Here is a 17826-nt window from a genome sequence, read left to right as displayed (position 1 = left end):
AACCTGTAGCAAATGAATAATGGAAATCATTAACTCCAGTAGCAATACTACATTCTGTAGTAGTAGGAATAAATTGAAAATCAAAGAACATATCATTTTCAATTTAAAAAAAAGAGTACTTCTTCATTTTTAGTTTGGTCCCTAATTCTATTACCCTCTTCTTCAGATTTTAGTGGAGTCCGAGTTGCTCATTTACTTTTGTTACTTTGAATGTATGATTTTAGTTACTTTATGTTCTTTGTTGTGTATGTCTGTTTTCCATGTCTGGTCTTTGTTCCTGGATTGCATTCTTTTGATTACCGCTACAACCTTGTTTCCCTTGATTATTCTTCATCAATAAAAAGTGAATAACATTTTCAATTCATACAACTGAGGAGTAACTGTTAAGTACCATTTTGTGTAAGAATCGGGCAATGGGTGGCACATAATTTTTCTCAATTTGTTTTTATTCCTCAAACACATTAAATACATCTAGAAAACAACCAAAAAACTATTTAAATTTATCCTTAAGCATAGATATTTTTTGACTGCTTATTAAAGGGAAAAGTGCTGGAAATTTTTCCCGCCATTTTTTCCATAGTGCATTTCAACTAAATTTGACATATCTTTAAAGGGCAACTTTACAAACACTTTGATGGTTGTTTATGTGGGTCACGAGGTGAAAATACTTGGATAATGCAAAAAAATCTATACGTTTCTTTTCTTTGTGCCGCACCTTACACACTTGCCTGATTCTTTGACAGAGAAATACTTAAAATTTCATATTGTTGTTCTGAAAACTGAGGAGTATACAAGTGATTACATACGCCTGTTTTATTTTTCAGCAATGTGAGGTGACCAGCCAATCTCTGGGCTTCGTCGTGTCCAACCAGTCGATCTAAATCCTTCATTTTAGATCGAAGTAATTGTTGACCATTCATACCACTTAGAGCATTGATACATCTATAGACAGAATTGCACATGGTAATATTTTGTGTTATTCACGCTCATGTTAATCTCAATTTTAAGACAAACCAAACCTATTTAATTTAGAGAAAAAAAATTAAAAAAAAAACAAGATTCCAATTAATTTTTTTTTAATTTTGCAGAATAATAAAATACGCTCCACAAAAAAAACGAAGGAATATATTCAAAGCAAAAAGCATACTGAGAGCGATCTTACAAAACATTCCAGTCTTACCTGATCATGTAAGAAGTTATCATTACAAAGTAGTAAAATTATATATACCTCTGAGAGAAAGACTTGGAGTGCAACCAGTCAACTACCTCACTAGGAGTAGATCTGGTGGACAAAAGAACGTTTTGTGGCTTTGGTTTTGAGATAGGCTTTCCAGTTAATCTTCTTGACAATTCATTATGCAGTTCATCGCGATCAGGTCGCTTTTCAACTGACGAAAAAAAAGATACTTTTATTGTTTTCGAAATATCAGTCACTGAAATACAAGGCAGATCATCACTACAAGACTGGGCATATGTTCTTGCATCTTCCAAATTTGTATTCATTAAACAAAAGCATTTGATGTAATATTCAAGTTTTCTTACACGCATTTTATTCTTACAAATGACTTAATGTGCCAACAGCAATATTTCAACTTGTATTCATACAGGTATTTTTAGGGAAAATACGTGACAGAAAAATCTTTTTTCAGGTTATGCAATTATCAAAAATGATGGCGGTACCAATTTATGCAAGACAAATGTAAAACTCTATACTTCTCATTCTTATTTTCTATTTTACCCGTAAACAAACAAACAAAAGCAACATTTTTGGCAACTTCTTCATAGATACAGCAATCTTCTTCAAAGTCTTTCAATATGGAATCTTGTGATACAATTACACAGTTTCTTAGAAATCCGTACATGTACACTTTCAAGTTATATTGTAAACGTTTATTGGAGAGTTATACCGTTAAATGTTATAAAATCATTCCATCTGGTCCCTTTTTGACACTTGATACTTAACCATAAGAGATATAACCCCCACTAATAGCCAAAATCTCCCTTCTAAGGTACGCAACCTTATGGTACAATTTCTTCGAGATCCATAGAGTCTTACGCATGTAACTGTATGAAAACACGAAAATCTCTGTTCATCTCAATCATAATTGGTTATACAATCCCAGTATGCCTTTTTGTGGTTTTGAATATTGTGGTACAGTATCACAGAGGTCCATATACTTATACATGAGTTATATAGTTGAATTTTATATAATTCTTGTTTTTGACCCCTTATTCCATAACCCCCAAATCAATACTAACATTTTGTGGTTTTGAATCTAATGAAATTTGATCAAATTCACAAAATAATATAAAATTATCGCTCAATACTCAAGTGCATACGGACGAGGACAACGCAATAATATAATTCGACCACGAATGTTAAGAGCCCCAATTTATGTTTATTTCAATCAAAATTATGAAGTATCTCCCCGTGTACAAATATGAAAAAAATCATGCTATGAAAGACATCAATATTAATCTAACGCTAATGTTTTTTTTCAGTTTCGACTAGATGTTTGGTAAAATGAACAAAATCATTCCGGTTCTGTTTCAATTAAAGAGAAAAGGATACAAGTTCTTACAGAATTGGAATTAAATTAACATTTTTACCAAACAAATGTGATGGGTGAATTAAACATAAGTACATGTGAAAATAAAAAGAATGTACCTCTTAATTAATTTATATACCTTGACCGTATGCAGAGTTTTTCTTTTCTATAGGGGGTGGTCTACTTTGAGGAGGAGGAGGAGGCACAAACGATGGCGGTGGAGGTGGAGTTCTAGCTTTCCGTCTTTGATTGTCATCTTCAAAACTGTGATTATGATAGCCGCCTCCTTGTTTCGATTCCCCATTATTCCTATTTCTACCATTGTTGTGGTTCGGAGGTTTCTCATATCGATCTCGGCCTTTGCCTCGCCTCTCGACGGCATCCTCTATACTGTTATTACTTCTGCCGTCGTAGCTTCCGGAGAAATTTTCTGCATCACTACTGTCGGGAGTTAGGTCGCGGCTGAAACGTCCATTACCTTGTATGTCTGTCCGCCTGTTCCGCCTATATCGGTCACTATCATCGCTGTCCTGTCTCCCTGGACTTGATGCTACAATGACTCGCTCAAACTCATCGTCATCTTAGGAGGGAAACAAAGTAAAATAAAATGCTCTGCGAAGCGAAATTCAACATGGCATTTTTTTCAATTTAAAAACAATCAAATCCTGTTAGCACTGAAAGATTTTAATCCTTGCAAAAATAGCACACACAACTACCTCAAAGATTAAATGATGTAAAAATAAAATTGTAATCATAAATTTGTAATTCCCATAAAATTCAGAATTGTTTTTCTTAAAGAAAAGATAATGTTATTGCACAAGTCATAAATGTTCAAATTAATATGTTAAATATTCATGAAAATTATGTTTTTTACGAATTAATCGCAATCCATAATTAGGAAATTAAGGGAACCACCATGAGCGATTCTATCCCATTGACGCTGTCTCTTGTGAGGTTTTAACGTAAAAGCTATTTTGTTTTATCTAAAAACTCAATTATTTCGTATATTTTAGGAAATTATAATAATTTTAACCAAAATCTCCCACAATTTTTTCATTTTTTCTGTGCGATATCAAATTATTTTATTGATTTTGTGGGAGGTTAACCGGCATGGATATAATCTGCAGATCAATGATTTAACAGTATCTAGCACACATATACAAATTTTGTTACTCTGTTTAAGAAAATAATTTCTTCGATGAACATAAGATTTTTATTGAAACAAGAGTCTTCCAGGAGCCTGAATCGCTCATCTGGTTAATTTCTGTCTTTCAATGGGAATAAATTTAAAAAGATGCTGTCTAACAATTTTGACTCGAGAAGACTTTGGTAGGAATTACTATAAGGATCATTTCAGCAATTGAAAGTTTCTTCCTATCTATTATAGTTTTCAAGATATTGGCTGAAAACTGTAAATAAACATCATTTTCACCTTTCAAAGGCAATAATTCTTACAAAGAGTCGCCTGACATGAAGACTTTTGAAGGCCTTTTAATAAGGATCATTTCAGCAATTGAAAGAGTTTGGCTAAACCTAACGGTTTTGGCGATATATACGAAAATTACTGTCTGACCTCTATGTTCTATTTCTAGTAACGGCAGCCATGTTTTTAACCGATCAAAAATCATCAAATTAGTTCTATGCAGGATACCCCAAGGAACATTCAAACCAAGTTTGGTTTCAACTGGTCAAGTAGTGTCAGAGGAGAAGATTTTTGAAAGAAATAATATAGGGTAATAACTCCAACAAAGTTTAATGGAATAAAACGAAAATTTGACCACAGGTAGATCTCATCATGCTAAATACTTTTACCCTGTCAGAATTCGATTTACCCTAACGACTTTGCGATGTATGGGAAAAACTACTGTCTGACACCTATGTTCTATTTTTAGAAACAGCGGTAATTTTTTTGACGGATCAAATACCCTCACTACAGTTCTATGCAGGATACCCCAAGGAACATTCATACCAAGTTTGGTTCCAATTGGTCAAGTAGCGTCAGAGGAGAAGAGTTTTGAAAAATTGATAACGACGACGACGGACGCCAAATGATGGCAATAGCTCACATGGCCTTCGGCCAGATGAGCTAAAATGCGTTTGAACAGATATTTTCAAACGCAACAAATCAACATGTGTATACACATAATACAAAATAATAAATACCAGAGAACTTCCAGAGGTCACCAAAAGGTCATAAACAGTTGTAAACACACCTTTAAGTAAGCTCTGAAAGGTCTCGACAACAAAGGTAAAGAAATCCATGGTAACAGAACCACGAAACTTCTTCAAAACAAACTTAAATGTACAATAACGACATGACCATCATCTCCTGACCGTGGATAGTCTAATATTATTAGACCATAATCATTCCCGTTAATGTACGATCAAGAATGAACTGATACAACAAACAAAAATACCATAAAATTCACTAAATAATATTTTCATAAATATCTCAATGGAATACCTCAACATACACCATATGGACAAAATGAGATATCCACATTTTACCATCAATACTACTGGCATTAGAAATAAACCGTCACTACTATTCAAGTGGAGTGGATTTGGAGAAGTGACACAAATACGAGATATGATGTAGTGCAATACTAAAAAGAAATGACTAATTTGTAATATGGGGTCGAATATCTCTATTTTTGGTAATATGGGTATATGTTTAAACACGCGTATGGTATTATAACCTAATCAGTTTTCAAGACAATACACAGAATCTAAATGGCTATGTATAACTTGTATCAAACAAGAGATAAGAATGTCTAGGTCTAATAAGCCCCCATTCTTCAGTAGTACTCATTGGTCCTGAATTTGGCTTCTTATTTCACATTTTTTAATTTTGAATACTTATTGTATATACTTAATTGTTTTAAATTTTGAACTTTCTCAGCATCTGTATTTGTTTCTGATGCTCATTAAAGACCAAATGTCTTGGGGTTGACATTTTCATCCAGGTGGGGTTGTTGTTACTTTGGCATCTACACCATACATATTCTAGTTATATTAAAAACAATACAACCTACCAATGGTGGAAGGGAACCAATGTTATAGCGGTAATCAAAAGAATGTAATCCAGGGACATTGACCAGACATGGAAAACAGACATACACAACAAAGAACATGAAGTAACTAAAATCATATATACAAAGTAACAAAAGCAAATGAGCAACTCTAAAAACTGAAAGCACGGACCAGGTGCACCGGTAGGGTATGCGTCCTCTGCTTTTCTATAGAAACACCCGCCGAGCTGCTAATAAAAAGTCAAGTCCGGGGTAGACAAACGAGGAAAGGAAACTATGACCCGTTGAATAAATCAGTTTTCATGGTGCAGGTGGATACACCATAACGATCCACGAGTTCATGATGACGACCATAAAACTTCTGTAGTGATGACTTCAATCTTGTAGCAACATAACCCTGTTCCAGAAGCCTATTTGTTAGAGTTCTAGTGCGATACAAAAAGTCTGCGTAGTTTAGGCAAGCTCTGGCATAACGTATGAGTTGTGATATGAACACTCCATACTCAGGTGCTAAAGGGATGTTGCCACAGATGAAAGGAAAATTGACAATTCTGAATGAAAAGTCATCACGTTTGTTGTAAAGTATAGTCAATGGTTTTCCTTCACCATCGATTTCTAAGTGTAGGTCAAGATATGAGGCTGACTTAACAGTGTCTGTAGTATCCTTTATCTCAAGTTCTTTGGGGTAGATGCGATGTATCAAATCCCCGAAATTAAGACTGTTTAAAGTTAATACGTCATCTATATAGCGGAAACTGAGATTACAGGATCTAGCCAAACGATATTCTTTCTTTCGGATAAGATCAGCTATAAAGTCAGCCTCATAAAAGTGAAGGAATAGGTCAGCAAGTAAAGGAGCACAATTTGTTCCCATTGGAATGCCGATCGTTTGTTGAAAAACACGTCCACCACACTGAACAAATATGTTGTCGATTAAAAATTCTAGCATTTTGTAAACATCTGCCTCTGTATATTTGGAAGATGATTTGGAACTATTTCTTACGAAGTTGGTCCCTAATTCCTAAACGGTTTAAGTCACAATCCCCAAAAATCAATCCAATCTCTTTTTTGTGGAATGACACTTTGTGGTACAAAATCAGAGGTCTATTCACAAATACGCAAGTTTTTGTGCGGACATCATGCAAATGCTTGTTTTTGACCCCTTATTTCTAAACCTTGTTTCTGACCCCTTATTTCTAAGCCTTGTGTCTGACCCCTAAACGGTTAAAGTCTGAACCCCTTAAATCAAACCCAAGCTTCCTTTTGTGGTGTAGAAAAAGGAACGTGGTGAAATGCAACAAATGTACAATCGTACAACCCCTATAAACATAATAAATACATACCGAGAACTCTAAAAAGTCTTCAATAAGCGAAATAAGCTCCGAAAGGCCCCGAAAACAAAAGTAACTCGACATTGTCTCTAACGGGACTAATACCTCGCAGCCTGTTGACGGTGTACATTGGATACCAATATGGACATAAGATTGATAATGGATACAGTTTTATGGTGATCTAGCACCCCATTAAGTTTCATAACAATCCCGTAAGTCGTTAAGGAGTGGGCAAAGCATGAGACCAATATTTGATAAAAAACACGCCTAAGTTCAATAGCCACAATTTCTACATTTTTTAAGACATAATTTCCTGACAGTTTGCACATATCAATGTGGTTATAATGCATCCCACAAATTAAGCTAAGAGTCAAATAACGACATGACACTTTGTGACTCATTAAGATCCACACCCTCAGATTATTGTCCGGACATAAAGTGTCTACTGACGATACCACCAACACAAGATTTTTGCAGTCATATGAAAACTGCAAACATGTCATTTTTCGCCTTTCAAGGAAAGAAGTCGTGATACAACTTTGACCAAATGAAGCTCTTCGAGTCATTTTTTCTCAGTAACTCTTAATTTCTATAAGAGATATACTAGTATATAGAAATTAGTATATAAAATAGAAACAGGAGCCATTTTATGCTGGTGATCTATATAGTTTAAATACTAGTACCCAATGGATGCTGGAGACCAAAGGAGTAAGTTCACTAACCCTACTTTCTGGTCCACTATTTTGCCGAAGTTTCAACTTATTATTTGACATTTTTATTCACTTATCTTAAAGCTAAAATACTATCTGAATACTAATATACAGAAAATACCAGCTGTTGTGTCATAATTTAGTCACAAGGAGGGCACAAAACTCTACTTCTTCAAAGTTTTCAAAGAATTTTCGCAGACATAGAGGATTATGGGTAGTTGTTTAATCCAAAAATATAGAGCGCAACCTATGAACAACATAATATTTTGTCAGAAGATGTGATGGTACAGAAGGCTATTTTTGTATAAATATCAATGAGCTCGACAAATGCGCTCTATGTTTTCTACATAAAAAACGGAGTCTTTTCAGAGGAGAAGATTTTGAAAGAATCGTTGTGGACGATAAACGACGACGTTCGCGAAGTGATGGCAATATAAGTGAAAACCATGTAAGGTAGTACAATGCAGTTAGGTCATTTCAGAAAATTTTGTTAAAATAAAACTGTTTTGAGGCAGTCCGCACAGAAATTTCTAGTGTTTTGTCATAAAAAAGTGCATATTTTTTTAAATCCTAGGTGTGTGGAGGTTCAAGTCAGTTATAAGTAATTTAGTGATTATTCTTATAAAATCAAGCAGTCATGGTAACATACTGAAAAAATATTACTGAGTTTTAGTACAAGTCAGGGGTGCCTTTCCAAAACGAACAGCCAAATACTATGTTTTATAAAATATCAGGCACTTAGACACTATCACAGGATGAAATCATGCATGGGGTAGGTGGGAAAAAGGTAAAAATAATAAGACCCTTTCCGATTCATTCTCTTACAATTTTAGTCCCAAAAGTTTCTGCGAAATAAGGTATTTTGAAAATCAGCCATATGATGCTGTGGAGAGAACCTAATACGGCAGGGGACTGAAACGTTTCGGATACCATTCTTCATTTCAATTACACCTGTTTACCATAACATAAGTTACATCTGTTTATGTATAAATGCTTATATACATTTAAAAAATATATCCACCAAATTTCAACTTTTAAGTTTTACAAAATTTGACGGGGGTAATTTGGTGTGCGAAACAGTGCGCCTTAATGTAACTGTATAGTGCACCCTAAGGTAATTAAACGCTTCACATGGCGTAGCAGGGGCGGATTCAGACACTTTGGTGCTAGGACATTGACACTTTTCGTCAAATTTACACATGCAAGAGGAATCAAGTAACCAAGATTCTAGCGGAAATCAAAAGAATGTAATCCAGGGACAATGACCAGACATGGAATCCAGACAAACACAACAAAGAAAACAATGTAAGTAAAGCAATTTTTTTCAATAAAAAGGGGTAGTTTTAGGAGGAGTTGGCCCTACGAGGTTCTAACATGTAAAACTCTCAATTTGGATTATCTCCCTTTGGAGTCTTCCGTTAGTAACTTTATTCCTATAGGCTAAAAACCACTAATTCCACTTCCCATAGGCTTCTATGCTAATTTCACAATATTCAATGGCTTCTCTGGACTTTACCTTAACTTTAACCTGCAGATGACTATATATCAGCATGATTCTACATATGTCTGCTCACAATCCTCAGAATGGCATGTGGGGTTAGCAGACTTGCAGTGCAGTACTGGTCACCGGAAGTGAAGGGTCTATAAATAGCATGGGAAATCCAAGTGTTTTCACAAGATAGGGGTATATTTAAAAATCATTATGGAGATTAGGCTTCACATCACAAGAAGCAAAATGCACCTATAAAATGTACAGAAATGTTTTTCCTTTCAGAAACTGTTTCAATTTTTTAAATAAGATGAGAACTTTTTTTCACAGCACTATGAGGAACAGGGGTAATTTCTGCGTAGGACTATTTTTGCGTACGTTCCAAATGCTCATTGGTTGAATTGGTGGTCTGTAACCTAAAGGGTCACTTTTTGTCTTAGAAAAAATAAATAACTATACAGGTATCTTCCTACACACATACTGAATGCATTTGCAAAGTTTCAGTGAAATGTGACAAGCACTTTTTTAAATATTTGATTTTTAAATATAGGGTAACCAAGTTGTGCGAGCAAAAAAGTGAAAATATTCTACCATACTGAAATGCATTAAATATTTGCAAAGAACTTTTTCTGACTTTTCAAATAAAAAATATCAATCACAACTTGTTTTTTAACAATATTAATGAAGAAATAGTTTTAAAAGTAATCATTTTCTGAGAAATTGGTCTATTTTTAAAAATTTATTTCTGACATGCCTCCCCCTTTTTCTTGATCACATGTCAAAAATCCTAAATCTTTAAATTTTCACAAAAGGTGATATATTTGGCTTTAAATTTGTAAATACAGTGTTTTCACATTAAAACATGACCAATAAAGGGCACCTAAAGCAAAAAAAATGCTCAATAATGGATTTTCCATGTTGCCATAGGGGAATGCTTATATGGCCTTAACCGCAGTAATGAAAGTGAGTTTTTCCTCATTTCTAACCTAATTTTTGCTCAAATCTACACAAAACTTGATTTCAAGTGCTTATTACTACCATATTTAGGTAAATATAGCCCTCAAAGTTTAATATTTGATATTTTTACTAAATTTTCTACACTTTTTACAAGATAGGACATAAAAATCAGCCAAAAAGACCAATTTTCCATAATTTGGACCTATAACTTAAAAAAATGCATATTTTGAAGGATTTTTGTAGTGTATTCCTCTCATGGCAAAGTTAACAAGATCTTCAAGTAGTTTAAAGCTATTTCAAGAAACTTTTCATTTTGCCATGGCTTCATCTTAAGGCTAAAAACCACTAATTCCACTTCCCATAGGCTTCTATGCTAATTTCACAATATTCAATGGCTTCTCTGGACTTTACCTTAACTTTAACCTGCAGATGACTATATATCAGCATGATTCTACATGTCAGCTCACAATCCTCAGAATGGCATGTGGGGTTAGCAGACTTGCAGTGCAGTACTGGTCACCGGAAGTGAAGGGTCTATAAATAGCATGGGAAATCCAAGTGTTTTCACAAGATAGGGGTATATTTAAAAATCATTATGGAGATTAGGCTTCACATCACAAGAAGCAAAATGCACCTATAAAATGTACAGAAATGTTTTTCCTTTCAGAAACTGTTTCAATTTTTTAAATAAGATGAGAACTTTTTTCACAGCACTATGAGGAACAGGGGTAATTTCTGCGTAGGACTATTTTTGCGTACGTTCCAAATGCTCATTGGTTGAATTGGTGGTCTGTAACCTATATGCACATCTACATATGATACCCAGCTTCCCTGTAACATTTCGTCAAAATCCCTTGAGTGGTTAAGGAGGAGTTGCGCTTAAAAACAAGAGACTCTCAGGAGCCTTATCGTCTCACCTGGTTAAATTTGTTGTCTTTCAAGAGCAATACCTCTAACAAGATGTCATCCGACTACTTTGATCTCTGAAGACTTTTTTTAGAACTTGTAAAGAGGATCATTAAACCTATTGAAAGAATTTGGCTATACCTAACGGTTTTGGAGATTCATATGAAAAACTACTGTATGACATCTATTTTCAGTAACAGCGGCCATGTTTTTCAAAGGATCAATAGTCCCATCGTCTGTTTTATGCAGGATATCCCAAGAAATGTTCATACCAAGTTTGGTTCTAATTGGTCTAGTAGTGTCAGAGGAGAAGATTTTTTGAAAGAAATAACATTAAAAATAGCAAAAAAAAAAAAAACGTCAAAAAGGGCAATAACTCCAACATGGCTTACTGGATTAAAACGAAAATATGACCACAGGTAGATCTCGTCACGCTAAACACTTTTATTATTGTCAGAATTTGGCTAAACCTAACAGTTTTGGAGATATATGCAAAATAGCAACAACAACAAAAAACATCAAAAAGGGCAATAACTCCAACATGGCTTACTGGATTAAAACGAAAATTTGACCAGTCACCACAGGTAGATCTCATCATGCTAAACACTTTTATCATTGTCAGAATTTGGCTAAACCTAACAGTTTTGGAGATATATGCAAAAATCTGCTGTCTGACCCCTATACTCTATCTTTAGTAACAGCGGCCATGTTTTTTTAACCAATTAAAAATCCAAACAACCATTTTGTGCTGTATACCCTAAAACAAAATTCCAACTTTTATTGAATTCTGTAAAGTAGTTTCTGAGGAAAAGGCTTTTGAAATTAATAACATCAAAAACAGCAAAAATCGTCCAAAAAGGGCAATAACTCCAACATGGGTAAACATATTTTCACCAAAATTTTACCACAGATAGATCTCATCATGCTAAATATTTTTACCCTGTCAGAATTTGGTTGAACCGAACAGTTTTGTAGATATATGCAAAAATCTGTCTGACCCCTATGTTCTATTTTTAGTAACAACAGTCATGTTTTTTTAACCAATCAAAAATCCAAATGGTCATTTTGCGCAGGATTCTCTAAGGAACATCCATTTTAAGTTTCATTCAAATCCATTCAATACTTTCAGAGGAGAAGATGTTTGAAGAAATTATTAACAACAACAACGATGATGGATGCCAAGTGATGGCAATAGCTCACATGGCCTACAGCCAGGAGAGCCTAAAAATGGACTGATAAAAACCACCAGTCTTCTGTTGGTATTGACACTAAAATTGGAATCCACACAAGCACAAAAAAGTTATTAATTCAAAGAGTGAAAACAGCTTGAAAAACTAGAGGCTCAAGAGAGCCTGAATCGCTCATCTTGTTAGCCATTTGCTTATTAGGAAAACTTGAGGAATGAGACAGGCTAAGTTAAAAATCAACTAAATCGTCAAATGCAAGAAATGCTTTTCATAGCATTTTCATGACCTGAACCAGAATTTTGCTAAAGGCAACAATTTTTTAATTTTTTTTCAAAAATCTGTCTTATGACCCCTAAGTTCCATTTTTAGTATAGGCAGCCATATCTATTCATGGATTAAAAATCACAAGTCATTCTTAGCACAATACACTAAAGAACTATTATGCTTATTTTCATTCAATGATCTTAAATGTTTTTAGAGAAGATTTTCAAAGTTGTACATGTGATAAAAAAAAAAAAAAAACAACAAAAAAACTGTTTCAGGAGTCACAACTCCTACATTAGTCAATGAATGGTTTTGAAAATTTTGGCATAGGTTCTTCTCATGATACTTAACAATTTTACCGATGCCAGAAATTTGCTTAAGGCAATGGTTTTTGAGTTATTTGCAAAATACTGCCATCTGACCCCAATGTTCTATTTTTAGTAATGGTGGCCATGTTTTTTCATGAATCAACAATCCCAACTGTCAATTTGTGTGGGATACCCTAAGGAACACATATGTCAACTTTCATTGAATTATGTGCAATGGATTTTGAGAAGATTTTCAAAATTGCACATGCAAAAAATTTAAAAAAAAACTGTTTCAGGGGCTGCAACTCCTACATCAGTTGATTTATCGTTTTGAAAATTTTGGCATATGTCCATCTCATGATGTGAACAATATTACCCATGACAGAAATTTGCTAAAGGCAACGATTTTTGAGTTATCTGCAAAAAACTGCAATCTGACCCCTTTGTTCTATTTTTAGTAACAGTGGCCATGTTTTTTTCATGGATCAAAAATCCAAATGGTCATTTTGTACAGAACACCCAAAGGCACAATCATGCCAAGTTTAAACCCTGTCAGTCCAGTAGTTTCAGAGGAGAAGATTTTTTAAAATTTGTCCACAACGATGACGACGAAGGCCAAGTGATGGCATAAGCTCACTTGGCCTTTGGCCAGGTGTGCTAAAAAAAAAGAAAACAACTTTTGCATACATATATATTTTAATTTATGGTAAAATAATGTATTACAAATATATGAATATGTGTGAAATAAATATACAATAAATTTTGTAACTTTGACATTGTCACAACCATTTACAGCAGTTAACTGAGGCAAGTGAAGAGGATTGAATGCTGGGTAATATTTCCCATAATTCATTGTACTGGCAGGAAATGGCGAATGTAGAAATGGCAGAGAGCATGCAATAATATAGGCACTTGGCATTTACTTCTTTGGATAATTGGCATTCTAACTCTTTATTTTTTAAAAGGAATGTAGGTTATGCATTCATTTTGTATTACATAATGTTCAATAAGTAATGCTAACAAATCCATTTCAAAATAAAACACAATTTCATAAGAAGTGCAAAGAAAAACACACCTGAGGCTAGTGAATTGAAATTGTTAACTAAAGCAACAGAAAGAACTACATGTGATATAATTTTTTTCCTTAAAGTGATTATTCTGTGTGATACTAGGTGTTACATCAGTAGAATACATGAGGACAACTTAAAAGACAATAAGATTTTGAACCCTTACATTTGTTCAATGCATTTAAAGGCTTTTTCAACATGAAGTAAGAGTTGTATTAGCAAGCCTGAAAAAATACATGCTAGCTTAGTACTGCTACTTTGTCAAAAACCATTTGGATAGATTTTTGTAGAATGGTTCATTGGTACTATTTGTTACCTACAACTATCCAGATGATTTACTAACATAATATTCAAATAATTTGATGATTACTTATAAGCTATTATGTAATATACATTTGTATGCCTTCATAAAATAATTATGATTAGATTTCTAAGTAGTTTAAATAATCTATAGCATGCAAGGTTTCCTGGTACAATTGTGACAGTATAAAGCATGCTGGGATAAACTTATAAACAAACATGACAGAATATCTCACATTACATTCTGTGCAAAGAGGGTTCACCAAAGAGATAATTCCGTCAGAAATTATCCCTCAGGTAAAATACATTGCTTGAAATTTGATATTTTCATTGTATTTACTGTATCCCCCCTTTTTTTAGATACATTCTTTCTGGACTGTCACAATCATATCAGAGTGTTTGATATACATGTAGGTAAACAAGTTGCTGTAATTGGTTGTTAATGTGAAGTTAGTAGTGTTGAAATAGAGAAAGATCAATTCAAAAAATAGACAGCATAAATCTTCTTTCTTTAAAATTCAATTTTTTTCTATTTTAAAACAATAAAAAAAGTTTCACATATATTCATCATTTGCAAGACGTGTGTTTCCTTGATGTTAAAATTAGAAACAGAAGAAAGTTGAATCTAAACTGACTTGTGAACTTTCATAGATTAAGACTGATGATTTTCAGTTGAATTCTGTATGGGCAAGGTTATTATTCTTGTTAGTAAGATAATCCACCTTCAGATGTGCATACAAAAGCATAATACCATGAAATCTACAATAGTACACCTCCCCTTAGGGTTAAATCACAGTGCAATACAGTTAATAGTCACTACAATAGGGGTGCAGGATCAAAACTGTCCTTGTAATAGTTATTAAGTAACAGTACAGAAAAAAAGACTGTCATGTGACAATCTTACACAGTTATCTTCATGTGAGAGTTATAATTCATATTTGCTGCATTTCAAGAGTAATATAGAAATAAGCAGCACCCTCAGATTTAACATGCTTAAGACAATTATCACATGCTCTCAACACTAGAATACCTATCATTTTCTGACCCAAAAATATGTAAAGGACATAACCCAGCAGTAATCTTCTTCACAAACCTTTACATTGCATCCATAACTCAGGTAGTGTATACACTATTATAACCCTTTTTAAATATATCTATAGGAATTCATCCTTGTGAGACACGAATATATATTTATATATATGATAACATAGCCTCTTTATATCATTTAGATTTCAAATAATTTTTAAAAATTTTTATGAATGCAACAGCTAAGGATGAAAATTCCTTATTTTAAAGGCAGTTATTTAAAAAAAAATTTACAAATGGGACCCTTAAAATTGTAAGAGAACAATTAACAGCTCCTTAACAAGTTGCATAGTTGACCAATGGCAAATAAATGATGATTTTACATATGATTTCTGAATAACAGTTAACTCTTTAATAATAAAAAAAATCTAATTAAGAAACTACTAACAAAGAAAAAATATCACAGTTTGCAAGTTTCCCGTACCCAGTGAATGCAGATAAAATCTTGCCTTCAACAAGAATCCCTCTATACTCAATGCTTTAGTGCACACAAAAAAGGAACTTTATAGTGAATATCAATAAGGAATAACTAACTCCAGTCGTCTTATTTACATATTTGTGTCATTGTGAATTAATTACCCTTATAATGTTATTTCTTACTTGTACATTATAAAAACATAAATGAGATGTCTTGCAGTTATGGAACTTCAATATTAAATTTCTTAGCTTTTGACAGTTTATATTTTTATGGAATGTTTTAAATTCAGCGCATTATCAAAAATATTTGACAGATATTTTGAAAGAGGCTATATCTACAACTGTATTAGTTATAATAATGGTCATACCATAAAGAATATATACAATGAACACACTCTAGATAAACGGCAATATTTACTAAATGCTAACACAAAAATATTCTCTGATTGATGTGCTCATACTATAAAGAAGTATTGGGGCATACAATTAAATCATTACAATTTCTGATATGTTAAAATTATAATTATGAGTGTTGCGTACAGTTTACATCTGGTTAGATTCTGACCTGTATTATGCTGTGTATAAAAGAGAAATAAAGCTATCTATTTAGGTATGGACTATACCGGCCTTTTGATTCAAAATATAAATGTAACAAACAATAAAAAACAGTCATAAATTCAGTATATAAAAAAGTAACAAAAATCCAACTTAAAAAAACATATTCCTTCTTTCTCAGAAATAAAGATTGAATTGTATGGAATGATGATATTTTTGACATTATGGATGTAATATAAAACTTTGCTTATCTAATTGGATTTAAATCTTACAGTGCAGTAAGTTTTTAAAAATCAAATTAAGTCTCACACAATGATCTCCATAATCTGTATTATGTAAAGATTTATCAAAATAAGCTTTAAGAATCAGAATCCTTGTACTACATCTTGTCAATATAATATTAAGTCTTAAAGTTTCATTAGTATCAAATCAATGTTATAATCTAACTAGAACTAGACCTGTTCGTAACTTCTGGGTCTAGGTTTAATCTGATAGGGCTAACTGAAGCTACCTATTGACTGATTTATGACATCCATATTAACTCAAGATTGCATAATGGCCAAGAAAATCAAGGAATGTTCGATCAAAAGTAATCACCTTTACGTGGCGGTGGAGGAGCAGCAGGTATATGATTTGATTGGTTAATGTTTCCACTGTATCCACCAAATGACCCTCCTCTCTGATGGCCATTCTGAAATTATAAAAATCATACAATATATATATCATTGTTGTTTTGTACAGAACTCAGGGAAAAGGTTACTAAAGAATAGGAATAAACCATCTATGAACCAGAAATATTCATGTTTTTTTCTCTTTTCTGAATGATGGGTCTATTTGAAAGTAAAACAGGCAAATAAACTCCAGTGTTGAGGAATAATTTACTCATAATTTAAGTAAACATGTCTTCAGAAAGGTTATTTAGGATCTTAGCCCCCTGTGTGATGATTAAGATAGATAACATTACCATACAGTATCAAACAATCAAAGTCTAATTCATATTAAGTACTTTGTCGTCTAAGAATCAGGCAAAATGTGTATAAGGTGTGGCATATGAAGAAAAAATAGAGAGATACTTTATTGCATTATCCAAGTATTTATACCTCCTAACCTCAAGAAATTATTGTCAAAGTGTTAACAAAAGTTTGACTTATGAAGATATTGATAGTTCAAATTTAGAAACTATAGAAAAATGGCTTTTCAGTTGTTTTCTAGATGTATTTGAATATTCTGAAGCAAGAAAGACAAAAATTGAGAAAAATGATATGCCACTCATTGCCTGATTCTTATACAGAATGGTACTTAACTCTTCATTTTATTCACTTTACAATACAAATTATAACCAAAAGCCATCACCTGTCTTATATCCTATAATTACACTGCCTTTGTGATATTTATTAATAAAGCTTCTGATATAAAGTTATTGGTTCTAATGCAGCTTAGGTACTAGGGACTGTGTATTGCTATCGGTTCTGTTGTAGCTTAGGTACTAAAGACCGTGCATTGTTATCGGTTCTGTTGTAACTTAGGTACTAGGGACCGCACACTGTTATCGGTTCTGTTGTAGCTTAAGTACTAAGGACTACGTATTGTTATCGGTTCTGTAGTAGCTTAGGTACTAGGGACCGTGTATTGTTATCAGTTCTGTTGCAGCTTAGGTACTAGGGACTC

General features: G+C 33.3%; 1 protein-coding gene across 7 annotated transcripts in view; it reads right to left on the bottom strand.

The window, feature by feature from the left end:
* The window catches only part of LOC148608918 (uncharacterized), a 74951-nt gene that overhangs the window by 3560 nt on the left and 53565 nt on the right, over positions 1-17826 (bottom strand). For all 7 annotated transcript variants that reach the window (XM_088596466.1, XM_088596472.1, XM_088596471.1 and 4 more), the window contains 4 exons: positions 16756-16849; positions 2689-3129; positions 1229-1388; positions 807-942 (listed from right to left, as the gene is read on the bottom strand). In XM_088596466.1, coding sequence (XP_088452592.1) covers positions 807-942; positions 1229-1388; positions 2689-3129; positions 16756-16849 — 831 coding nt within the window. The remainder of the gene's footprint in view (positions 1-806; positions 943-1228; positions 1389-2688; positions 3130-16755; positions 16850-17826) is intronic.

Source organism: Perna viridis, chromosome 8 (genome assembly GCF_037379345.1).
Source record: "Perna viridis isolate PV_CMFRI_1.1 ecotype Kerala chromosome 8, ASM3737934v1, whole genome shotgun sequence".
NCBI classification, from domain to species: domain Eukaryota; kingdom Metazoa; phylum Mollusca; class Bivalvia; order Mytilida; family Mytilidae; genus Perna; species Perna viridis.
The sequence above is the reverse complement of the archived record's forward strand: the minus strand, read 5'-3'. Positions and strand labels throughout refer to the sequence as shown.